Source organism: Daktulosphaira vitifoliae, unplaced genomic scaffold (genome assembly GCF_025091365.1).
Source record: "Daktulosphaira vitifoliae isolate Bord-2020 unplaced genomic scaffold, ASM2509136v1 Scaffold_4, whole genome shotgun sequence".
Taxonomy (NCBI): domain Eukaryota; kingdom Metazoa; phylum Arthropoda; class Insecta; order Hemiptera; family Phylloxeridae; genus Daktulosphaira; species Daktulosphaira vitifoliae.
Window position 1 is genome coordinate 4,290,238 of NW_026099575.1, and position 27,547 is coordinate 4,317,784.

A 27,547-nucleotide genomic window follows, 5' to 3' on the forward strand; every position below is an offset into this window, starting at 1 on the left:
TTTGACGTATCGTTGAAAGAAATCGGTTTGGTGAGAGCTGTGAAAAAGTGGTAACAGACACAAAAAAAAAAACACATCATAGTAAAACCAATTACTCCTCAGCTTCGCATCGAAGCTAAAATTTTGAAGTTTCAAAGAAATAAGAAGAGCATATGCTTATGATTCTTTTACAAAAACCACTGTATTTACTTCGTTTCCAAGTAATATGTTAGTCTCCACAGACAGATTATTAAAATTTTGGAATACACAATAGAGAAAGCGTAAAGTTGACGTAAATAGTTGTAAGTCATTGATTTTAAATAACTATAATATTACAAATATTAATTAACTATTTTTAAGTAATTCATTCTATTTAGCTTTGAATACTGATAGCAACATAATAATTGTGTATAAATCTATTAAAATGTATAAAAAAAAAAAATGAAAAATGTTGAATATAATTGGTTTTGATTATATACTTTAAAATACAGTGATTCGCTTTTTCTTGTCGTCTTTAAAGTTATTATCAATAAACTTATTATCAATGGCTTGGTCGACGAGACGATCGCACCCCTACTAAAATTAATTAAAAGAAGAAAATGACATGTGTATTTTTAATTCTACATTTTTATTAAAAATGCAAATTTTTAAATAGTAAAATAGTTATAATAGATTTGTCGTGTGCGAACATTAAAGTTGTTTCTCTCGGTATATTTGGTAAGCATGGAAACACGATTAGGTCTTGACGACCGGCAGCGTCGTCCATACGGTAAAACATTAGTACATTACTATATTGGGTACTTTATTTTTAGAATTAATTGTGTATTCGGTCGTCGTTATCGGTTGCTTTAATAGTATAATCGCTATTATTATTATTATTTTTATTTTCTACTACGACCTTTAAAATAATATGTGTATTGTGTTTTATTTTATTATATTTAATTAGACAATTTTTTATACCTATGACTAGCGGTATTATATTTTAAGTCGCACCCCCACCAACGGCACCCACGAGTCACCACTGCTTATTTCTCTTTTAATGTTGCAAAAAATGTTCTCGAAATATGATCTTATCAACAAATACATATGTTTTGAAGCCAACATTTTTCTGAATTTAAGGTAACCTTTTAAATTTTAGATTATTTTTTATTTTGTATTTTATACTATCATGGATAAATTTTGGGTTATTAATAACCGATGTTTTCTTCTTTTTTTGGTTCAGTATATTCAGCGGATAGTAAATCAACTAAAAGAATTCCATTATCGAAATCTAAGGATGGTGTTGACTTAAATAAGTGAAATTTATTAGTAGCTGAAGATTTTCAAAGTTTCTTACGACTTACTTCTAATAGAACTGTCGATCTTGATTTAATTCTTAACATTGTTTATCGTAAATGTAAATATGTTCTGACTCGTACTTTTCACTGTTTGTTTTCTTTATCCTTGTCATTCGATGTGTTTCTACAAAGTGGAACTTTAGTTTTTTATATCCAATATTAAATAAAACGAGTGATAGATCTGATGTTCGAAACAGTCGTTTTATTTCTTAATTAAGTATACTGACAAAATTGTTTGAAAATTTGATTGTACAAAAGTTGTCTGGTGCATTCTTTTTTAAGTTGAAAACAATTTAATATGAATTTCTTTCATCCAAGTGAACGGTGACTATAGATATTTTATACTAATCTAGTATTATCTATTAGTACTGAAAAGCATTTGATATCGTAAATTATTAAATTTTAATAAAAATAAAAATTTCAGTGTTGGTAATTTCTTAATTACATTATTTAATTTATAGAATATAGCTAGTGAAAATCTAACCTTGGAAATGCTCCAAGAAAACCATCTTTTACCTTTTTTATTCATTATTCTTATAACAATTTATGTTAAATATTCAATAGCTAAATATTTATAGCTAAATTTTAGCTATTGTAAATGATTAATTTTTGCTGATGAATCAAGTTTTATTTGCTTATTTATACGCACAATAAATTTGTTAAAATGCAATTTGTCTTGACTATATATTTTGATTGGTGTCAAAAGAATGATTTAACAATTAAAAGAAAAAAAATTCTTAAATTAATTTTCCTCGAATGAAATCTTATATTAAACGTTAATAAGTTATAAATAACTATAATTTAAATATTGTTTGTCATATTAAATATTTTGGTGTCTTTCTTATAACTTATTGATTTTATTCTAAACACGTATTTAGAATAAAAATAATTTATTTGTAATAATGTTTCGTTTACTCTTGACTTTTTAAGATTAGTAATTTTAAGAAATAATTGTGTTGAATTTAACAACAATAATGTTTTGAAAATTTTATATGTAGCACTTGTGAGATCCATTCTTGAGTAGTGAAGTCCGGGGCTAGTTGCCACCACAATTTAATTATTCTGAAACTAGATGTCACTACTAATCGTAAATCATACATTATGTTATCACAACAGGGTTTTAATAATTTCAATCTCGGTAAACAACAATCTGAAGCCTTGAACTCTATATTCTACAAACATAAAACAAAATTTTGCTTAGAATTTTTCGCATAAATTCAATAATAATTAATAGGGACGATTGTTACATTTATTTATTTATTATTATTTATTTTATATTAAAAAAAAGGAATTTGTTAAACTAGAGCGCCAGTATATATTTTTTTTAATTGATTTGAAAACTTAAAAATGTGTTTTAATGAGGTTATAGTTTGAGGGGAATTAAGGAGTTAACAACCGAAAACAAAAAATATTTCTACGCTAGGAGTCCTTCAACAAATTTGAACTTACTTGGGGTCCCATGAAGTGGCTTTAAAAAAATTGATTAATTCATTTAATTTAGCATTCTGTTTATGTTCAAATTCAAAGTCGTGTTTTACACATGATAAGTTACAAATTTAATAACTTGAGATGCTCTGCAAGAAGAAATTTCATTAATATTTCCTAAGTTTTGATAAGCTAAAAAATAATGACGATTGAGATGTTAAACTTGATACTATTTAATGTACTTAGTGCAGTGGCGTATTTAAAATTCATTTTATTGGGGGTGCAATTTAACTTTTTTCACTATTCAAGGTTGGGTAGAAAAAAGTCTTTTTCTAAAAAAAAAAAATAAATAAAACATCTTTAAAGTAATATTTTGTTCATATCGGATTTATAAAATATTGATAGTTCTGGTTCAGGTGGAGAATGATCGCATCTTTAAATACGTTCCTGGCCTAGTGTGATTATTTGTAATCAGCCTATATTTTATGTTTCTCAAAGACAAAATTATAGTTTTTTTCTATCATCATCATCTATTACAGGCAATGTATTTTCGTTGTTTTCTATAGAATGTAGAAAACTTGTAAATTATTTGAAAAATTTGGACATTATTCATGACTTGTTTACCAAGTTTAAGGTTTATGATTAATATATTTTAGTTTAATTATTGTATTACCATAGAGGTAAATCGGAGGAGAGGACTTCTCTCTCCTAAAATATTAGAAAATTATATGTAGTACTTAATAACATTATTTTTTGTGTGGGGAAAGATAGATTAAAAAAATTCCATCGATTTCCCAATTAAAACACTGATTACATCTGTACGTAACTTCACTTGCGCAGGATTTTTAGGATCTAAAAGAAAACTTCATCAAATATCAACATCATAATTTTAATGTAATAAAAAAAAGAAATGGGGGGAAAGGGTTAAGATTTCATAGATCCATCCGAATTCGTTAAAGGGCTACATCAAATGTGTTTTAAAAAATATTATTACGAACCGGAATATTATGAACCCCTTTTATTTGGATGATCATTGGTGTACCTCAACTTTTTAGGAGAAAATAATTTTGTCTATGACGCAGAAAGTATTTGCTCTACAACCTCTGGACGGTTCAGTATTACGTTTAAGCCATTTTACTAGTAACAAGATAGCTAATTATATTCGGAAGAATTTTAAAAGCAGCCTCGTAAACCGTTTTTCTCTTAATTCGCGTAAGCACTACGCGCCGTATCTTAAGTTTGTATACCCAGCTCTAACTGTTAATTTAAACTTCTATAGACATTTTTGTTTATTTTGCAAAACAAAATAATCGTTTCACTGCGATGACGATTTTGATTATTGCCTTTTTTCATTTGTCCCTTTTACTTTAAATGTCGGATGAAACTTTTTCGGAAATTTTGGTCTTTGTGAATTCCGCCGGGCAACAAAATGGACGAGGTGATATAAGAGAAGGGAAAAAGCGGCCGCGCACACGTCCTGTTCAGAGCGCAGCAGCAACGAATCAGCGGTGGAAGAGAGTAACACAGTTATACCACCGGATACAAAAGTTGTTACCGCTTTGTGCGCTGCGATTCACGTCTACCCTCCATCGTCCACCACAACCCTGTGTGTCGACTACATAACGCGACTGAGCCGCAGTTTTAGTTTAACTTCCGTACGAAAGTCACACGCGGCCGCCGACCTGCAAATTCCGACAATTCCTTTAATCATACGTAACCCGGAGAAGAAACGGCTCCGTAACGATGGTTGCCATCACGGCCGTAAGAATAACAGGTACATAATACTAAACATTAGACACGTCGCATCAAAGGCCGTGTACACTTGATGGCCAATATTTCTGAGCCAAATCTCTGGACTAGAAATAGCAATTTTGCAGTTATGACAATCGGCATTTGAACCGATATCATTAACACATAAGATTTGTATACATAATTCGTTAACTGTAACACCTAAATGAAATTCGATCAAATTCCAGATTCCTTTTTTTATAGTAATCGACGGTTCGATTGACTACATACATTTTTTGATTGATGACGCATTTATTTTTATTGCGAAACACTGGATATATAATTTTAATTTCTAACGTATTTTAATGCATCTGTGCGTACTAGGACGCTAAATTATAGTTTATACGGGAAGAATGTTTGTTCCGTCCTAATTACGTTTTCACAAGTTATAAGTTTCAAGCAAAATAAATTAGTTGAAATTTAATAATTTACATTTTTTTGCTATATTGAAGAGAAACAATCTTATCAAGTGATAAGTTAAATACTCCAATTAAATACTTTCAGAGCCAAGTAACTTTTACGACAAAGAATAGTAATTACTTCGAGATTTAATCTTCTTAAAAGCTGGTTAATTAAAACAGTTAAATAGATAAATAGCTATAAAAGTTGTTAAGAGTTCTATTTATTACAAATGAATTATGTACAAAAAATGCACACAACTTAATTTATATTATGCTTAAAAAATCAAAATGAAAAATAAGAAATCAATACAAATTACAACTATACATTTTTAAATCATATTAATGTCTATTATTATCAAACGCATAAGAATTACTCAGTTTCGTGTGTTCAAATAATGATTATGACAACCAATTTTGTTAGTATTTAAAATTGCCAAAGTTTTTTTTTTTCAATTAAAAATGATCATTGCTTTTTGAAAGTTAAAGTTTAAGGGTAAAAATGTATAATGAAATGATAATTAGAATATTCAACACTGAACACGTATTCATATTAGTTTTATAAACAAAAGCCCTTTCTCGTTTACGAAAAGGGTACTGATATACATTAAACTAATAATAATACATGTGAAGATCTTAAATTATCACTAATCTTTAAAAAATACTTTGTTCGTTCATTGTGTTAGTAGCGCAACATTTTATTTTTAATTTGGAATTAAAATTAAACATATATGTGAAAAATGTACACCAAACAAATTTCTATACGATACTGAATTAAATAAGATTAATTTATAACACAAGCTTATTAACCATTTTAATATTTTCTTTTAGAAAAGAGGAAAACTTACTACCAAAGGATACACGATACTTTAAAATGAATATAACTTTAAGAAATAAAAAGTGTAACTTATTGAAAGTAATATTAATTAGTATTAATATATAATTATCGCAGAATTGAAAAACATGATACAGATTTTCAACAGTACAATACAATAATTATCTAGACCAGTGACCCAACCAAGGGGATCATGGGTTTAGACCCCCGAGGATATGAAATAATTATAGTGGGGGTAGTGTAGGGGTGAATCTCCCGACTACTCTACGTTCTGAAAGCTATCTAGACCCCCATACAAAAGTTTTAATTGCTAATTGTTAATTGCTCTAATAAAGATTATTATGTTCTTGTTTCAACATTTTTTAGAAAAGTATTTTTCTTATCTATAGAAAAAGTTTAAATCAAACTAGCTTTTTCTTTAGACATCAAGTAAAAATCTATTTTTTAAACTAGCTTCTTATCATGCTTACATCGTGTTTCTTTATTCAAAATTAATAAAATGAGATGTTATTGGAAAATAATAAAGACGTGGCCTTGATACTTACTTAATTAAATAGCAATGACGATATAATTATGTCAAATTATCATTATGCTCACGAATAAACAAGAATAGAAATCGTGAACTAAATAAAATAAGTAACATTCAGTCAAAAGTTTTTACAGATAATTATTATTATTAATTAGACGTAGTTGAGCATCAGAACTATTGAACATCAAATGAAATGAACCGCACACTAACGTCATTTCAAATATCTAAACGTAACCTATCAAATAACTTCTTATAACTAGAATCTTGTTGCATTATAATTACACAATGATAAATGTAAGCTTTTAGATGAAAAATAAACAAAAAAATCGTATTCAATACTCAATATTATTGGCTATTAAATCTTCTTTTTCTCCTTACTCGCCTTAATCCCAACTACTTGGGGTATTATTGACTATTAAATATTTTTTTAAACACTAAACAATTTCTGTACGATGTTAGCATTTATCATTCTATGGAAAAGCTCAAGAGGGTGTGTGGTTAGTAAAGACCTAAACGTTTTAACCGTCATTATCTACGGTGCATTATTTTATTCATTAAAGTGTACAAAATGTTTCGACGTCCATCGCCCATTTTCTTGCGGTTAATTACTTTTCGTCAAAACTTCGGGCCATGGTATTTTTCCTTTAATTAATATTCAAATGAGGCCTTTTCTGGTCTGAACCAGAATTCTACGTAGAAATCTTAACAATTTGTCCTTCGTAGTTTGCCGTTACTGTGTTACATTTGAGAATTATCCATTTATTATACGATATTCATTAATATTTGTTGATAGACAGGGAAAACAGGGTTTAATAGGGTAAATATTGTGAACGGTTGGTTCGATGGTCAACATAGAAAGGGTATAAAACGTTTGCATACATAACAGTTGCGTAACAAATATGTAATACTGTAAAAAATTAGTATTTTTAAAAAGGTCTGTTTTAATATTCAAACTGTACACAAGGTTAATATCCTTTTAAAAAAGCCACTATAATTCAAATTTTATACTTATTAGTATAAAAGTTAACAGTTTTTAAGGTTTGTGCATCAAATTTTCTATACCGCAATCAGAATTAAAAATACTATTTATACATTTATATTTATATTGTTAAAGATGAATATTTTACCAAACTTTATTTTTAATAGGTTTATGTAGATTAGTTACACAGAGTGTTCGACAATTGAGAAAAAAGTATTCTATTGTTTTCATTGTTTGTAACAATTGACCTGTTTCCTTACTTTTTTAACACTCTGTACATTAATATGAAACTGAAAAAACCAACGGTCAGAACTTTAGCATCTGCGATCAGTACAAAAATCTCGCCAGTTAAAAAATGATGTATTTTCAAATATAAAACGGTCTGGTTACTACCTTGTATACGAGATACGAACATTAATAAATGTACGTACATAGTAATAGCATAACTTATACATATTGGGATATTTTGTATAATCATTCCGAATTCAAATTTATTGCCAAGTGAAAACAAATCGATTTATGACTGACGGTCAGTTAAGTACAGTAAGGTTGTCGAGTAAGGGGTTTGCGGACAAAATGTTTTTATGGTAACGAATGGTTTGAATTTATTTTTTATTATTATTATTTGAACGCGATTGTTGTCGAAACGGGATTACAGCAGAATTATTTATTATGGATAGCACCACAATGATTTAATTTACGGGTTTCGCCCTAGTAGTGTGTTTGCACGCCCTATAATAGTTTCTCATTTTTTTCCAATACTGGCTACATAAACCTTAAATAAGGATTTACTTGTTTAAATAACACTTTTGGGTCAAAATAATCGAAGTAAAATGTTTTTAACTCTTGTTTTTTTTTTATCTATGGGCATATATTGTTTGATTCGAACAAATGGAAAATTATCAATTTATATTGTTACTTGTAATAATATAGTATTGCACTTTTCACTTTTCATGTAATCAAATAGGTTAACGGGTTCAGTTACTGAACACCTCCCCCAATAATTGAATACAATCGGTATTACTTAATATTTTAACTCTCTAGCATCAAGACCTTTTCGGTGAATTGAACTTAAATTCAATCTAATCGACTTGTTTTTAGTTTGATATTGCTAAACCTATTTAAATTGAATAGTAGAATTCGAAATTATTAATTTTATATTCCAGTATTAAAAGTTGATTCGTAATGATAAGTAATAATAACTCTTTTTACAATTTTGAAACTCAATAAATCCTTAAATATTGGATAACTAAACGAGTAATGTTATTATATATTTTATGTTTTAATGTAGATTAAATCTATTAAGTTGGCATTCTGAAAACCATATTTTTCGAGTTAATGGTACAAAAAGTGATATGTTTTTAAACGTATACCGTTTAAGTTATTTTTTTGTGAACATAAAATCATAGATAATTATAAAAACCATCATACAAAAGTCAGACATTAAAATTTAATGTCACACATACAATTTAATTTTATGAGTTACTGTAAAAATTTATAGTTGATATTTTTTTAAGATAATAAATTACACCATTCAATTGAATTGCTATTATTTTTATGTTAAATTAAGCTTTTTAAAATGAAGTAAAAACGCTTTACAAAAAAGAGCATCTTTTACGAAGCGTCATTTACCTTTTCCTTGTCCACAGTGTTCTTTGCGGTTAATTTTAACAGTTTTCAAGTAAATAATTTGGCAATATTATCGTTGTATGTGTTTGTTGATATAATAAATCCTATATATTATTTGTGATCGGATTAAATTACAACTTGTACATTATAAAAATAAATTAAAATTAGTTAAAACTTTTAAGTTAATTTAATATTCATAGAACTTTGAGTTGTAGTAGGCCGTGTACACATGTCTTTATTTAAGATTATACAATTTTACAAGAGTTTCTATGGAGCTAGTTTGATGCTAATGGGGTTGTGTCTGTCATCGTCCATTAATCATTTTGATGATGGATCATTGTTAAAAGATATGATAATACATAGAGAATTTAAGATAAACAAAAGAAACGATGTCGTCAATAGGAAAATGTAATTGATAAAAGACGAAAATATAAATAAACTAATAAAATGACCTATTTTAGTATGTTTTTTATGTTTAATAAAATATTATTACCAAATTGTGAAATAAATAACATACAGTACGTAATTGAAAACGCTATAGGTTTACTTGGAAGTTGGAATAAATTTCTGTTACATGTAATATAAAGACAGTATTTATAAATGTGAAAATGTGAGCATTAATCTTTTAAAATTTTAAATAATATCATAAACAGCAAAGAAAAAATTTATCTCCTACGTTTTTAGAGACCCATTTTTCATATAACATAAGGACTAAAATTTAATACCTGGTTTTATGATATATAATGTACATAGAGACTACTTTCAACTCTATTGCGGTGAACTATCTAAGCTATTAATTACTAACATGTAACAGTGAAAATTCGTTAGACCTATACTTTTGTTATGAAAATATTAATTTCAATATTTATGTATGAAATATAAATGATAAAATTAATAAATATTTAAGTTAAAATTTTTATAGTAAAAGAAAAAACTAGGGGATTAATTATTTTTTTAATATAAATAAATTAACTTTATCGAAATGTAAAATTCATAAAATATATTATACATTTTTATATTTAATTTAATTAAAAATTAATTATGTACACAAAAAAAAAAAATACTGTGATTAAATTTCCAGTTAAGATTTTTTCTGAATTGCTTCCAATAGTTTTCTTTTCTTATGAACACTCAAGTAGTCTTTCTTTTCTATTATTTATTTACTCAATTTACCACACGAAAAAAGTACACACAATACGGTTAACAAATTAAATTATCGTATTACTCATAGTTACATTTAACTTTGTTTTCATAACTATAATTTATTTATTTTCGTATTTAATTTACCACCATAGTGACAGAAAATGTTATATACTACAATGTGAATATTAAAGATAATATTTGAAATTATAGTAACAATTTAATTGCTGTGGAATTTAAATACACATTGTTTATTACTTAAAAAACGTATGATTTAGCGCGCTGGAAAAGTTTGTGCACAGTTAATAATAATACGAGATTTTAATTATTTTACGAATACCTATCTGTTATTTTAATTGCCACAAAACAGCCAAAAAGTAATTAATTGTTTACAATTTATTAATTATTGGTTAGCATAATACAACTACATAAATAAATTTTTAATTCAATCGATTATAAGTTATTATACAAACTTGTAATTATATAGATCAATCATTTTTTTAAAAATCAATTTTCATGTATGAATGGTAAAAAACATTCGTTAAATTGTCGAGGGAAACTGTATCCACATAATATAAGTAATTAACATTTAAAGCTCTAGTGATGAAATTAAAATAATAAACGCCTCGACATTTTATCATTGATCAGTAAACTTTTTGTGCGACTAAAAAACATTACATAAGTTGTCTTGATTGTTTTAAAAAAATTCTATTCACTGGGGTACAACCTGCGTGTCTATTATAAAAAAAAAATAATTTTTCATGGTTAATGGTAAAAATTATCATGCACGATTTACCAAAATTTGTAAACATATTCATATTTTATTGATAACTCTTGATAATTTTAAAGAATTTTTTTTTTTTTCATATAATTTATAAAAAGGTCGAAAGTAGAACATCGAACTACATAACCCAATTCAGCTGCGCGATTAATTATTAGTTAACATAATGAACACTCAACTGTATAAAATTTCAAAGGAATTTCAACAATTAACAATGAAACGATCAATTGTATTTTAAATAATAATTGTATCGTTACCAGTGGTGGTCAAAAGATAGTATCATAATGTTGGATAATAAATGTTTAAGTTAAACAAACTTGAGGGTAGCTACGTGCCTTTCACCTACAAGACTCCTTTAAAACATGAATATACTATAACTGAGACAAAAAACCTTTACCATTTTTATTTATTTTAATATATATTCAGTAAATAAGGAAGTAGGTCAATTGTTAGAAACAATGAGAATAATGGAAACCCGTTTCCTTACTTACAGAGCACCATATACAGAATGTTCAGTAAGTTAGGAAACAGTTAAATTGTTACAAACAATGAGTACAATAGAAATTCGTTTCCTTATTTACTGAACACCCTGTATGTTAAAATCATTGGAAATGGTTATAATATAGCTTTAGATATATTTTTAAAAATAAATTTATGGTTAGTATACACCTTAATTCCCTCCGGTTGACGTCCACCACTAATCATTACATTTGTGATTTATTTATGAAACGAAAATAAAATGAAAAAAATTTATTTTGGACTTTACGTTTGAGGAACCTAGTAAAAAATTTCGTTGTATCATAATAAATAATACAGATGCATAACTTGAAGTTTTGGTTGTCTTCTGGCATACCTACACAAGCAAAACTCGTTCGTGTCATATATACTTATTATTAACATGAAATTTAGAAAAAGTGTTTGTATTACACATTCGTGAATATATTATTATTTTGTTTTTGTTATGAAACATGCATATAAAAAGAAGAATTTGGCTTTAAGCTTTTATGGGTCGAGAAAATATTGTATACTCTGATTATGTGAATGTCTTTTTTCATATAAAATGAATTAAACAGTTGATAAGAATTTTAGTTTATGTTTTGAATATTCTAAACCACTACAGTGTTTTATTATAAACTACTGCTCTTATAAAGTTGGCAACCCGTGTTCATTTTTACTCATTATTCAAAGTTACTAAACAAAGAAAAATATGCATATTTTTTTTTCCAAAATTAGTTTTATACGACAGCTTTTTAAGTGTAATTTTGAATAATTAAAAAAAAATTCCCTCCCCCCTTTGATCCAAATTTTTTGAAAAAAAATTCTAAAAAATAGTTATTTTAAAATTCAAAAAAAAATGTTTAAATTGAATTTTTTTTTCTTATTAGAGACAAATAATAAAAAATATGTCTATGATTCAAGGCGTAGGGTTGGGAGGCTAGGGAGAGTTTATCCCTCAGTTTACAATTTATATAATAATTATTAAGTATATAAATATAAATGACAATTGATCAAAAGTTATTGTTTTTTGCCATATCTTCGTGATTCATTCTGTAAATACTATAAAGAATATGTACTTGATTGGACTAATTCAAAAATTTATATTGAGGAAATAGAATTTTTTCAGTATTTTTTACTATAATATAATTTAAAAACGTATTGTAAAAAACGTTTGTTATTTTGATACGGACTCTTTTTTATGTTATTTTGTTAATTTGTATGAATACACTACTAAAATAAATGATAATGTTTAAGTATTTATATGATCTTGTAATACAAGTTTATTAAAATAATTAGATTAAATAAATTAAAATTTTCAAAAATATACATGTACACCCATTATAATGGATGTTTAGCGAAGCTATTATGCAATGGACCATTACATAACAACTTCGCTAAATAGAATTTTCATCAAATATAATATAATTATCACAACAAAAATCCATTTATTTATCAAATTATTCGAGTGGACGTCTTCTGATTTAATTATTGTCAAATTGTATTAATTATATTTTATATTTTTACTTAAGTCCATTCTCTTACATAAGTTTAGATATTCGTGATTCATTAATTTAGATAAGAAATTCATTATTTATAAACACTGACAACTATTGTATTAAAATTATTATAAAAAATAGAACAAAATGTGTTTCGTGATTCCATATCATCGTTTTAACCGTAAACTGATGTTTTAACTATTCGCTAAAGTGGTTTTTTTATCAAATTAAAATTAATAACGTGATTTAACTAGATGGGAAATTTATATGAAAAATATGAGACTTTATTTAATTAAATTTAATTTTGAAAATAAGAAATCTCTTAGCCTTTCGTGCTTAAAATAAATACAAGTGTCCCAACTAGATTTACGAATTTGTCTATATTAATTAATATTAAAACTATTAAATTACGGTAGGACGTCCTCTAGATGTTTTTAAAAAAACTACTCGAGTATGAAATTTGTTACACTTTAATTAAGCAAGTTTATATTTCTATTTTATAGCTTATTTTTTATTGGAGACGTAGTAGAATTCCGTGCAACCGCAATGATTTTACTTTGAAATTTCCGTTTTATATGCTTTTGGTTATGTCACGTAGATATTGCATCGTTATTCAAATCCTGTCACTAATGCCAAAGAAGATGAGAGCGACTATTTGTTGACAATTACAAATATATATCTCTGTGAATATTTGCATTTCTCTTATTTAATATTGCCAGGTTTTGGATAAATAATTTATTTTTTATGAAAATCCTTTCGAGGTAGAAATTAGTTTAAAGATCAAACTTAAATGATAAGTGATTTTTAAAGTACTTAGAAAGTAAAATTTTATAAGTGGAAGAAATACGTATTATTTAATACGTATGTATAGATATCAATAAGATGAATCGATTTTGCGGATCTAAGAAGATCAAAACAAATTCATCTAGTGAAATACGCAAATAACAATGGGCTGGGTATCAAAAGCTACACAACCGTTGAGTGAAACTTATTATACCTGTGGAATACCTTTTGCACCTTTTACTTAGCTATCAGCCGTTTTATCTTTTGGCAAACTCATCGCGTCCTTTATTTGTCAAAGTTTTCTCATTACTGACGACGTTTCTCATATTGTGAAAAATACGTCTTTAACTTCATCCGACCATTTTCAGCAATATGCTAAACAGTGATCTCAATGGACGGAAACAGTGTGTGTGTGGTTTGCAAGAGACTAAGACTAAGGGAAGATGTAGGGGTTAGGTTGAACTTAACTATCAAACTTGATTATCAAGCAGGAAAATGAAAAATGTAGTCGATATCGGACTAAATTTACTATCTTTTGTTTTGGGCAACACACACTAATTAATTATCACTCATAGTCTATTAGTGTTGTATTTTATTTTGTAAACAAAACAAAAACCTAATACAGTAATTTTTGGTTTAGTATCGACTAAATTTTTCATTGTTCTACTCGATGAACACATTTTGACAGTTGAGACCATAATGAATATGATAATCAACAAAATGGTGAACATGGTTTAATATTTTAGTACAGAATAACCGCTTTATCTGAAGGTCGCAGTTGTTTATTAAATATTCTTATCGTTGAATATTCGGCACTTTCCTTATTCATATACTACATTGGTCATTAAATATTTATCAAGCTTGCAAGTTTAATATAACTCACCCTTATGTGTCGTGAATTGGCTCTTTATATAATGTATACATTTGGTTTTAGTTGGAAATTTACATGTTTGAATAGGGTAATTTTATGAAAGCTCATCTTCACAATACATATTAAATGTAAATAACTGTGTTTTAATGTTGCTAGTTTGAACCGTTAAGATCAAACAAAAAGACACCGACGCACACAAGACATGGCCACATTTACTGGCGGTTCCGGTCCGTCGAGGCAAAGATCGCTGAAGGACCGACTTCGTGAAGGAATAACTGGCAGCTTTAACTGGCAGTAAGTGATGCATTTGTACATAAAAAACATTTAGAACCTTTCGGCGCGTCTACGGGTCGAGGTATTTCATCAGTTCTAGGTGAGTGAACAACGGTACACAGAACGAGGGTGTCCGGACATCCTGTACAGTTGCATAGATAGTAAAAGACTTGGGCTGATTATAGTAAGCTTCCGCCCGTTGCATGGAAATACTACGAGTGAGGTGGAAAAAATAAATTATTTCGTAACAGATTGTTTTCTTCTACTACGAAAAGGAAGTGGAAACTATAAATCATGCAAGAAATTTGTTGTTTTTATTCGAACTCTCAAAGAAAATCGCCACCGCGAATCGACACACGCACACCCACATACCGACTCTGCGTGACACGTGATTTTTATTTATGACTTTTAGATATATTCTCAACGCTTTTGAAAAAAATACGTTATTATCTTACTTTTAAGTCTACATCTACTCGAAGTAGATAAGTGTATTACTTGATTAGTCGATTTATAGATTTTTATTTTTTTTAAATGTAGTATTGCATTCATTTAGTGTGCTGCCTTAATTCAGTTAATCGCTTTATTATTATTATTATATTTTCGCATACATTTTTTGATCTCATGCACAAAAACTCAAATTACGTGACGTTAAAATGACTACAAATATCAACTTCCTATACGGGATCGGGTTAAACATTTTTAAGCCGCGGTTTGGTATCAATCTGAAATAATTATTCATATTTTGCTTTTTTTTGGTTACAAATCATGCTTATTTAGTATGCGGTGCATGATTTTCAATTTTTGTAGAACATTTTTAGAAAAGTACATGGCAACAACAATTTTTATTTTAAAAAAAAGTACAAACGTCATTCTCTCTAGTGAAAATATTTTATGAAATTATAAACTCAACGAATTTTATTTAAATAAATATCTAGTTTATCAAACAAAATACATAAATATTGAGCAGATCAAAGAATGTCGGGACATTATGGTTCAAAAGCAAATACCTCTATTATTAAATACAGTCTTCCAATAATTGAAGGCTTTCTGATCCAATATAGATTATTTGAGATTTATGTAAATACGAGTTCATATATCTGAAATTTAAAAAATTTTGAAGATATATTTATTGCAGGATCAAGTACGAAAATATATTAAAATACCAATTTCACTTCTTAATATTTTTGCTATTTCTTGTACTGGCAAATAAAAAAAAACTATTGAAGTGGTTTTGAAATGAAGAAATATATTTGCAAAACTAATAATTTGAATTTATTATATACTTATATATTTACGACAAAAATGCCAACACATTTACAACTTATATTGTAATGACTTTTTTTCTGTATTTAAAATAAAATTGCAGATCTATGTTTTTTTTTTTTTTAATTTTTAATATTTTTATTAAACATTTTAGTTTTGGTTATTTCGACTTGAAAAAGTAAATTTTATCTTACTTCTACATACATTTTTTAAGTATTGTGCGTAGGTATTATTTTTTGTATAAGATTCTAAATCAAGATTGACTATTAAGACCCATAGACCCACACAGACACAAACTTGTTTACTTGTTGACTCCTTGGGTAATGTGATCGTGGCAGTAAAAAAACCGCTGGGGACAATTTTAGTTCCTTCTGTCAGTATATAGTGCACATTGACCGGAGAGATAATAACGCTGGCAAGTTCGTTCAACAAATCCCAACTCGTATCGGCCGTACAATTCTCACAATGTAATATTATATATTTGTCCCTACAAACGCGACACCACATTGTGAGCTTGAGAATGACTGTAATAAAATTTTATTATCAATCGAAATGTCACCGAAAGGTCACAAAGCGAAACGTTTCTTTTTGTCCACAATCGCCTTTCAGTGTATTCGCATTGAAATTTTACACGCACATTGTGTTTTTGGTGAATTTTGTTTGATGCGATGACCATATAAATATCGGTTCACATTTATTAGTTTTTATTAAATCTCGTTGAAAAGTGTCAAATTCACCAGAAAGAGAATGTTTTTAACACGGTATGAATTGTTTAAATGCTTTTGAATCGCCAAAAGATTGATGATTGTCTAAAAAATAAATATGTCAATGGTTTTATCAGTTTTCTTATGATAATATTTGTATTAGTATTCAAGTCAAGTCGTTAAATTTAATTAACGTCATTTAAAGACTTTTTATCTAAGCGTACCATAACAAAATAAAAAAAAAAACATTAACACCGAGTTGAAAACAACTTATGCAATTTTAAATGCCATTTATTCCTTCTTGACTATGAATAATTTTGTTTTTAGTGTTGTGTAATAATAAAAATTTTGCTTTGGGATCGCAATTTAAATAAATATTTGCTTTGATATTTTGTCAGTTTTTGGCGTATTGTGGTAAAGAAAAGATATAATTGTATATAGTCCGTGCGCAGTATAACGTGATGGCAACTCGTACACAAATAACTGTATACTTTTCAAACCGTTATTATTTAATATATCACAATATATACGCAGTATACTTTTGATTTATGTTTTTTTTTTCATTTATTTAACATCAAACAAAAAAAGAACGATTTGTTTTTTTAATATTATCATTTAATAAGCAGAATGCAACACACCGTAATTTCACATCTTATTATTTGAAATCCATAAAAGTTTAATAATATCAATTTCCTTCTGTCTTTCGACAATATTTACTTGTTCAACTTTATCTGTAAATAGACTAGTAGTAAGAAAGAAGCTTTACTAGTCTTCGATAACTGATGAAAATACACTTTTATCGTCTATTGAATTTAGTAGGAAAAATATTTCGCACTCGTAAAATATTTATGAAAATTTATAAAAAAAAATAATTACATTATTATTGATTCGACCCCCGAAAACTTTCATTTATTTTAAAACAGTTCCGTTGAATAACTCGGTAAAGTTGCATAGAAAATATCAAGCCATATAAAAACATCCTTAGGTTATTTAAAAAGTTTTTCTTGTATAAACTTACAAAACATTATTTTTTTTCTAAAGACAACAAAATTGTTTAGGCTATTGATTTTATAATAAAAAATGATTTTTTTTTTGCGACAAAAAAATTTATAAAAAATTTTTTAATGTAGTCGTAGCTTATTACCTTCTTTCAATTATTTTTTGGGACTAGTTCGAAATATTATTAAAGGCCAACCATTGCTATCAAATGGTCAACTTGGCGCGGATCAGTTAAGTTGCTTTTACAAAGTACATTATTTAATTATTATCAAGAATTGTTTCGTCTTTCTAAATAAACATTTTACTAGTGCTGTAGATTAATAAGGCTAAAATAATAATAAATATGTAACTGCCTTAAGTTTAACCACCGCTCCGAGTTGGTCCATTTAACGGTATTAAAAAATACATTCTAATTAAAAAAATATTAAGGTATATCATTGAGTTCAATACTGTTAAATATGTAATAAGTATCCTATATTTGTTTAAGCTGAAAGAATTAAATTTCTTTTATTTAAGCGTTCCTCGGGTGTAGCCTAAATGTTTAAATCCAATAAATTAAATTTTTTTTTTATTTATCTGTATATATTTTTTTTTGTAAAATTTATTACAATACTTATACTTTTAGTAAGAACATTTGAATATATGTCAGTATTCGAATGAATTAATGCAACACCAAATTTAAAACATAATTTAATTCTAATAGAAATTTATTTTCGTAACAACAATATTCAATATCACAACGAATGTTTCGTTTTTTTTGCTTTGTAGAAGTTTTATTCATATAAAGTGCATTTGATACCCACGGACTTTTTATATTTTGCAAGCTTCATGCCTTAGTATGGTGTTCTTGAATAAAATATTTTGTTCTGTGAATTATGACTGACCTATCATGCTCTACTGAAACATCAAAACAAAAAACTCACTATTTTTCTATCCCTATGAAATTACCCTAAAAATCATAACCAATATGGTTAGCTACAAAAAAAATACACTAAGAAAATAGTGCACATTATTTACAGTACGTTACAAATTGTAGAAATTTCTCATCTTGAAACAATAGGTAAAATGAAAGAAAAAAATTACATTGTTGTAGTTATCTAATTTCCACTGTATAAGCATGTACTATGGTAAAATATTGCACCCGTAACTTCCACCCTGACACGATAGTTGTTAGAAAATACTGCGATGATAAAATACAAAATATATTGATTGATGTGTCGACACTATAATAAGCGTACCGGATACCAAGTCGTTAGATTGTGTTTGTGCAATTATTGTTATTAACTGATGAGGTATATAACAAAAAAAACCTTGTCACTATCCATATAGTAATATATAAATATAAATTAAGTACCGCTTATTAGCGATTACGTTTAATTAACTACAATGATTGAAGCTACAACATTTTTTTACCTGTATGATATCCTACCAAAGGTCTTCAAGTTTGGCGACAAACAACCATATTTGTAACATTCACGTCGGACTTTGTCTGAAGGTTATGCGCTACTATTGTACATGCATTTGTTTGTGTACGGGATCAGATTCACATTTACCGGAGATAGATTACAATCAATTAGGCTTGAATTAGTCGAGCAAACACAGACAATCGGACTTGACAGAAATAGTGCGTACTTATGGGATTTCACACAAAGCTCCATATCGTCTCATTATTGGAAAACACTAAATACAAACGTGAGTATTTTGCATTTTAGTTAAAACTAACATTAATTTGTTTTTGGTAACAGTTGTTAACTTTTGGTTGAAACTAATTGGGTACTAAAACAAAAACAATCCAATATAACACTTTTTTCATTGTCGTGCGTAATTATCACCTCAACTAATAAATGTATTCTATAATTTTGATGAATCGTATGCAAATCGTAACGAGTATAGCGTTTCTTAAGTCCTATAGTCCCATATGAGGACTCTATCGATTTACAGCATTTTTAAATGAGTAATTTACAACATTAATATATTATGAGATTTTGTTTATGTGACCCTTCTGAAAAATACACGGTTTATAATTTCTCGGAAATTGAAAATGTACTTAAAATAATAACACCGTAAAATGACAAGCAAAACATTTAATATTCTTTAAGTATTCAGTGTAAATAGCAGTAAGGATAATAGATCTTGAGCTTGAATGGGCACGAATACGTTTCTCAGACAGTGAAGTCAAATTTTCGCTCGAGGATTACATGTAGCTTGTAAAGGATTAACTGGCGATTGTAATCGCACAAAAAACAGCGTTTTACTCGTCTACAGATTGTAATTCGAACGGGATATAGACAGGCAATGATGCTCGGTAAACAACCGTGTCGTCGGATTTCCACTTTGCGCATCCTTAATTGGCACTTGACGAATTTTCTTGAGTTATTGAAGGTGAAATCGCTAGCTGTTGACTTTTGGTCCCCTTCTATTTCGTCTTATACGCATTTCGAATGTAAACTGAGACTTTTCGCTTTATGCTTAAACTTCCAATATTTTCAGCGACCATTTCTAGTTGAAAAATCTACCAAAAAAATAATTTATCAATAAAATGTTCAAAAAATACCACGAACTAAAATAAAACCTGTCTGTTTGTTTAGAGTACCGAATTTTACTCGAATATCGCCATATCACAATTGGTGCGTTTTTAAAGTTGACACTAATGTATTATCTACCAACAAATATGTAAATAAGACTGATGTGAGCTTTTAAGTTATGACTATAGTTAATGTACTGTCTTGTTGACGTTTTATCTACCATGTGATCACTTAGAAAGCAGTAGTATATAACACACACACACGCATCTTTTAATGATTATATGCTTGCTAGGTATAATAATAGATAAAAATTTAAAGATAAACTATGTTAATTATCCTGAATACCACGACTATGAACTCGCTAAGCCATTAAGATCTAAAACCACTACTTTCATTTAAAGTACTTTTTCGTTGAGTTTAAGTAGATTCGTACTCAAGTACAAGTATGTATTCGATAGTAATTTAATGGACAATATTTTTTAAATAGTATAACTTGATAACGATTTAATGCAGTATTTTTTTTATCGAAAAGACTATTTTGATTTTGACGCAAAAAAAACTATTATTTAAATAAACAATATTAATTGAAAAGTATAGCTGTTAAAAGTTGGCTTATAAGCTAAAATATTATATTTGGCGAATTCAATTAGTTTTATTCCAAGAAAAATGTACATGAAATGTTTTAATTTTTGGTTGGATTGTTCCATTAGTTGTTAAGAATTACTGTGAGTTAATTATAAGCCAAGTAATGCTTAAACGTTGCAGGATCAATGTTTCATAGTGTTTTACATTCTTCTATGCTGTAGTCGACAACACACAAAGTTTCCACTATATGTGTACACTATATACATTATACATATCAAATGAAGTTTAAGTAACTTAGCATAAGTTAGTGAATTTTCCAATTTTCTCGTCGCATTGTTTAAAGAAAATAATTTTTTGTTAAAATTATTTATTCTAAAATTTCATTGAAAACCCCATTTAATAAAAGTTTCTGTTTTTAGAATTTTTCAGTCGCGTTTCTCGAATGTTGTATTATATTCTGTAATAATGAAAAAGTTATAGACTGCACAAAGACAAAATTACTTAGTAGTTTTAATAATAATACATATTACCTAGTATATACTATGTAAATATAGGTGGTTTACCACGCAATTTATTCGTTAAATTTCTAAAGTTTTTGAGCTGACAAAGAATAAAAGTCCCACGTTACCGTTTACTATAGATACGTGATCACCATAGGAAACTCCCTAGTCACTATATGATACATTATTACCACTTATCTAGAAGCTCTCAATAATACATACAATGCCCCTTGCCGATTTTTTAACATTTCTATTCTCGCTTGTTGTACACTTTATGGATTTTTTTATCTCATCTATTTCTATGATATAAATGATCTGTCACCTAGGTATAACCGTTTTGTTTCCCAAAGATACAATCTGCTTTTGAAGAATGGGGTTGCCTGTAGTGTTTGTGAAACTTAAAAAGACTGCACTACATTATAGAAGGGTTACTCAATGAAATGGGCGAATCTAATGGTTTGGCATTAATAGAGATAAAAACACCGTATCGTCTTCATTTTTAAATCTACACCACCAACTAATATGTGATAACAAAACAAATGGCCATCATTAACACACAATTGACAATACGTTTGATATTCTGGTAAATATTTATTTTTTCGTCAAGCTGTAATCATTATGTGCGCACATAATAAATTTTTCTTTTATAAATATCGCTACTGTATCAACTTTATTTGCAAAGAATATTTGCTATAATAAAAGTGCCGTTATTAAATATTTTGAAATTTCTTACGAATAACAAAAGGCTTAAAAAAAGTTTTTACACTATATTGCTTATTACTTTCTTTTAATTATTTTATTTTTATAAAGTTCATAATCAGCTCGTTTTCATGGCATCAAAGATGCGCCTCCAATTCTCAGTAATTTATTAAAATGTTTTTATACATAATATTATTACCATTCATTTTGCATCAGCGTTAAAACAAATACGTTCTAAATCATTCTATCTCGCCTTAAAAAGCATTTAAAAATTAATGGATATTTTATAATCTATTTATGATTTTAGGTGTTCGACTCGAATATAACTCTGATTACATCCATTGTTTTTCACAATAATATCCACTGACTAATAATATAATAGTGTAGTGTATATTTTTAATTATGAAAAATGAAGGTTATCAAAGAAAGATGAATTAAATATATATATATGGTTTTATTTAAATTAAAACAGTGCATGTTACCTTGAAAGAATATCTATAAGTGCTGCGAACTACGTTATATGAAATAACATTATGAATATAATAACAATGATGAATACATAAAAATTACTGCCAATAAACAAGTCGATTATCTAGATAAATAATAGAACTTTTAAACATTGGAAAATGTACATGCTTTTAAGTGTGTAATAAGAGTAAGTTTTCAATGAGGTATTTTCTCATTTAATCTCTTTTTCGGAAAACTTGATGTTATATGTAATAATACGACCTAATAGCTGCCATTAGTCCATATAACACTAAGCTGCATTGCTATTGTTACATTTTATTTTACTGAATGACGGCGTTTTGACATCCACGTAGAATACATTGTAATGATTTCCTTACTGATGAATACACTTTTAGTTTTAAGTTGTTGAAATTTTGTTTACATACCTATCCGCAAATTATTAAAAGACATGTTGGTTAAATATTATGAGAGAAGGACAAATTCTAGGGAGTCACATTAGTAACTTTAAAGGTACCCCTTAAAAGCTTTTTAACAACATGGTATTTTTATCGTTCAGAAAAATGTAGAATTTTGCTTCAGAAATTTCCATCGACATAATCCAAACAATTGTAAAACTGTCGCTATGCATTACTTTAAGATCGCTTACGTCGCCTTAACTACTATGTTGTGATTCGCGTTTAGACGTCAAGCTGAATCGCAACACGACATCAACAAATATTAAGTCTAATTTCAGACACGGAAAAAAGTAGGGCGTGAGAGCAATGCACCCCAAAATTATAAGAAAAAACGCTAACCTATAATAACTCTTGTTAATCTAACTCAAGTGTTAAACTTTAACATTTGGAGTAGAAAAATCAAGAGATAAAAACCCAAGAGCTTTTTAAGTATCAGCTTTTGTATTTTTAACTGCTTAATTTCTACATAACTTATTTGAAACTTTATTTATCTTAATGAACAAAGGCTATTCAAATGTTCTATTTGTTAATTGTAATCAATTACATTTTCTTGAAATAAATATTTTGTAAAATCCTATCTCTCACGTGAGAGTAATCAACATTGAAAAAATATAATATCAAATGTCATCAGTGCTATTCGATTTACACATATTGTGTAATTTAACACGATACAAAAACATAGTTGAATTTATGTTTACCTTATAATATTATTATGTATCATATTTCAACAACGGTTTAAAATAATAATTAATTACTGCTATTTCACATGATTTATTCAACAAGTCATACATAACAAATTAATATGTACACATTGGTTTCTATTAAACACATTTATTATTGTATTGTGAGATGTTGACTAGGTTTTTGTACTTACTAATTTTCAATTACTGTGTACTATATAGCTTACAGATATTTTTTAACCATAATAAAATTATGTTGATTATTTACTTCAATATACAAGTTTTAATTTATTTAAAACGCAATAGAAACTACTGTTCAATCCCTAAATCGCTGCGATAATCAGGCCGTATAACATTAAATGGGTGATAAATACTAATAAAAAACCTAATTGTAGAGCACTCAACTCAACGGGCAGTTGGACGAGTCCCAGCGGCGTTGAATAATTTTCGCTTTCTACTGGAACGCCGATTTTCACACTAAAAACGTGGTTAAAGCGGATAATATAATTTATGGGTTTTGTATATTTTTTTCGCCTCAAGGTCATATTTCTATTATTGTATATCAATACACGTATTTTAGCAATACAGAGCTCATATTTACACGTACGTCAAATTCGTAAACACAATTCGTAACGTGATCCTTAAACGTGTTGATATCTACCGGATACACGATCCGTGTAATTCATTTTATTGTAATCTAATACATAACATCTCCATAAAGTTTAACTGGTTGGCCATACGATAGAACTCGATTTGAAGTCATTCGAGGAATTGATGAAAAAATTTACTCAATTGTATTTAATTTCCAAGGTATTTTATAGAATTTTTATACTTCGCTAATCATAATATAATTTGAAATGTTAATTCGCATTTACCAATACTTTTTGCGCAATAGTATCTTCTAAGAGAATGAAATTCAAGTTGATGTTTAATTTTATTAAAAAACGTAAGTAATTGGGGAAAATGCGTGTTACGTATGGTAAAATAAGTATGTTTTCAATTACTTTCATTGATTTATATTTAAAGAAGCGTCTGGTAGAGTAAATAAAACTGTCAAATGTTTATTGTTTCTTCAGTGACTTACGATCTCAATTGTACGGATGCGTCGCAACTTTCACTTAAATTAACGTTGGTTTTTCGACATTGATTTGTTGGTTTACATTTATTTGTGTGCGTTTTTTATTTTGTGAGCACGTCTAGTACGAGACACCGTAATTATTATTGTTTTTATGACAGTGTAATTCATTCAGGTTTTGGGCCCATGGCACGTGTCTGGCAACCACCGAGTGCGGCGATCGAGTGGTCGTCAGGTCGGTCGGCTCTCTCATCTATACAGTCGAGGTGGCGGCGATGACTTCGAACCGGTCGCAGCTACACGACTGCCGCGGTGGTATCCGATAAACGGACAGTAGTCGCAGTCGGTCCGTTCGCCACGCGCGTTCTCTCGTTATACAAAAAATACCGCGAGTTTGTTTGTAAACCAAATTAAGTGCCGAATGAGTTCGCGATTGTGTGTTTATTGAATTTATCAAAGTGACAAATATTGGATTTAATACATTGTTATCACAAGTTGTGAAACACGTAGTTGCGTTCATTGTGAAAACGGAACTTATAAATATATTTTTCTTCGTTTATCGCCAAAAATATATATATATATAATGAAGTTATAGAATAATTATTTTCGAGGTAGGTCTTTAAATATTATTTTTAACTGAAATTTGTTTTATTAAAAAAAAAAAAAATGGTGCGATTAATAAATGTTCTTGTGTTTAATGTGTTGGGCTGTAAACTGCGTGGAAGCCATATTGACTTGTAAAAAGTACTATTTCGCTGTACCGAGTATGAATTAGTAATTTTTTTTTTTTTGTTTTTATATTGTTGTCGTTGAACTCTCTGTTGTGGCAGTGGCGTAGGTGATACTATCGGCAGTGTCGTCACAGTTAGTAATGGTAGTCATTACAAAAGTAATAATCACAAGACTACATAGATGAAATAGATAAATTTTCTAGAGGATAAGCCGGTTTATATCCAAGTACTAAGTCTTAATATTTTGTTTGTAATCAGTGGAAAATACCGGCTGAAATCTATTATGTGTAATAATATCAATGAAAACAAAGTTTTTACACAAAAATGTAGTCGGGGTAAGATAATACAGTGAATCGTACCAACTTTATTAATAAAATCGTTTTGATTTTACTAAAACCTTTTTATTTTTGATTGAATTTTTTTTCCTTGAACGTTTTTAAATAGTTAACAACGTTATCCTATAATTGATTTTAACGTTATTCATCATTTAAACGTTGTACATTTTTTTGTTTAAAATGTGATAATGTCATTCAAATTTTTCATTTGACGTAATAGCGTTACTACGTTTTACATTAAAAGGTTTCGAAACATAATTCACTATCACGACCAGTTTAAAAAAGAGCGAGTGACTAATTTTTTTTACATAGGATTTTTTAAATACAACGTTTGAAAAAAAAATTATTTTTGTTTTACCAGTAATAGAATTTCTAACGATATTTTATGTTTTTTTAATTACATTTTTCGTCTTAAACGTCATAATTATCACGTTATGAATAACGTTTACCTTTTCTGACCAAAATTGTTTTTCCCTGCCCATTTTTGCGTTAAGTATACGCGACGAATCTCATGCATTTATATCTACACACGCACACATGGTATACGTGCCACTGAAGGGAAAGTATATGGAAGTGGTCGGACTGTGCAACTGAACGATTTCGAAACTAAAAAAATGTATTTCTGTGATAATGGTCGAAACTAGTTCGTATCTGCTGCTGCTATCCACTCGATTTCGGTTTTGGATACTAAAGCGAATATTTATTTTTTAAGATTGCACCAATTGTATTCGCGATAACCACTCTACGTTAAAATAAGTGGTCGGAAAATCTCCAAACGAATTAGCTTTTCAAATACGAATATTCATCGCATGCAAAAATATTTGAACAGAATATTGATTTGACACGTTTTCGACCAATAATAGTATAATAATAGAATTTTATATTATTATTATATTTACACACTTTATTGATAGTATAATCGTGTTCACGGAGTATTTTCTTTATATCGACAAACGCATTTTTTTAAGAATGTTTTTCTTACTTACGCGTGAACAGAAAGAGTGCAAACAGAAAGAATAACGTATAATATTTGCATTTTTGACAAGACGTGCGAGTGTAGTTGTACTAATTATCTTTTATTGTATTACTTGGTCGCGAAGATATGCGACTGTTTCAAGGTCGAGCTTTCACTTGTCTTCTGCCGGACACGATGCTTTCGTTTGGTATAATTGGTCGGAGAAGAAGAAATTTAACGCGCTAACGTTACCCGTTATGAAATTCGGTTTTGCAACAGCCATTTAAAATTTATCGTGATCATTCCATCGGTCTGAAACATAATGAAATTATGAGAATTGATTACACGTCAGCACGATACTTAAATTAATAACAATAACAATTTTATAACGTTAATTACACGTTGCTCATTGATCAGCCGGCACATTATTCAAATGACTCAACGATGGAGAAATCCGGATGTGATTCCCTCGACTTCACGCAGCGTTTAGTGTTACCCATTACTTTTAGGTAATGGCTGAACGTCTTGGAACAGACTCATCGCGATCCGTTAGTTTTGATTTTACGTCCAAGTTCAAACGGTCGATTATATTCAGTTTTACACTTATTCCGAAAATTCGGCGTACGAACGATTTATTCTATTTTTTATTAGCAGCACTCTCTGAGAATACCAACCGATCCGTTATGGGATTTTCGTTTCTACGCATACTGTTACTTAAAATCTCTACGAATTTATGATGAAATCATCCAACACACGATATGAAAACTATCCGTTGTAATATATATTATCGTAGTTTATTTGCACGCAAAAAAATATGTCATTGGCAATGATC

General features: G+C 28.3%; 1 protein-coding gene and 1 long non-coding RNA gene across 9 annotated transcripts in view; one reads left to right on the forward strand and one right to left on the reverse strand.

The window, feature by feature from the left end:
- The first annotated feature begins 4,377 nt into the window (after positions 1 to 4,377).
- The window catches only part of LOC126905599 (oxidation resistance protein 1), a 91,224-nt gene continuing 68,054 nt past the window's right edge, over positions 4,378 to 27,547 (forward strand). Inside the window, exons 1-2 of one of the 5 annotated variants that reach the window (XM_050685464.1) lie at positions 4,378 to 4,515; positions 14,625 to 14,762. In XM_050685464.1, coding sequence (XP_050541421.1) covers positions 14,671 to 14,762 — 92 coding nt within the window. In that variant the 5' untranslated portion in view covers positions 4,378 to 4,515; positions 14,625 to 14,670. Of the gene's footprint in view, positions 4,516 to 14,624; positions 14,763 to 25,016; positions 25,306 to 27,547 lie in introns of those variants that run through there. The other 4 variants (XM_050685458.1, XM_050685459.1, XM_050685460.1 and 1 more) reach the window with 4 other exon arrangements.
- Positions 18,298 to 27,502, reverse strand: LOC126905601 (uncharacterized). 4 transcript variants are annotated; one of them, XR_007704049.1, is made up of 4 exons: positions 27,115 to 27,502; positions 26,747 to 27,027; positions 19,121 to 20,219; positions 18,298 to 18,604 (listed from the first exon to the last, which is right to left on the reverse strand). It is a non-coding gene; the product is annotated as an uncharacterized LOC126905601 (long non-coding RNA). The 4 variants fall into 4 exon arrangements; XR_007704050.1 differs by lacking the exons at positions 26,747 to 27,027; positions 27,115 to 27,502 and adding an exon at positions 20,280 to 20,750 and having other exon boundaries at positions 18,300 to 18,656; XR_007704047.1 differs by lacking the exons at positions 26,747 to 27,027; positions 27,115 to 27,502 and adding an exon at positions 20,280 to 20,750 and having other exon boundaries at positions 18,302 to 18,604.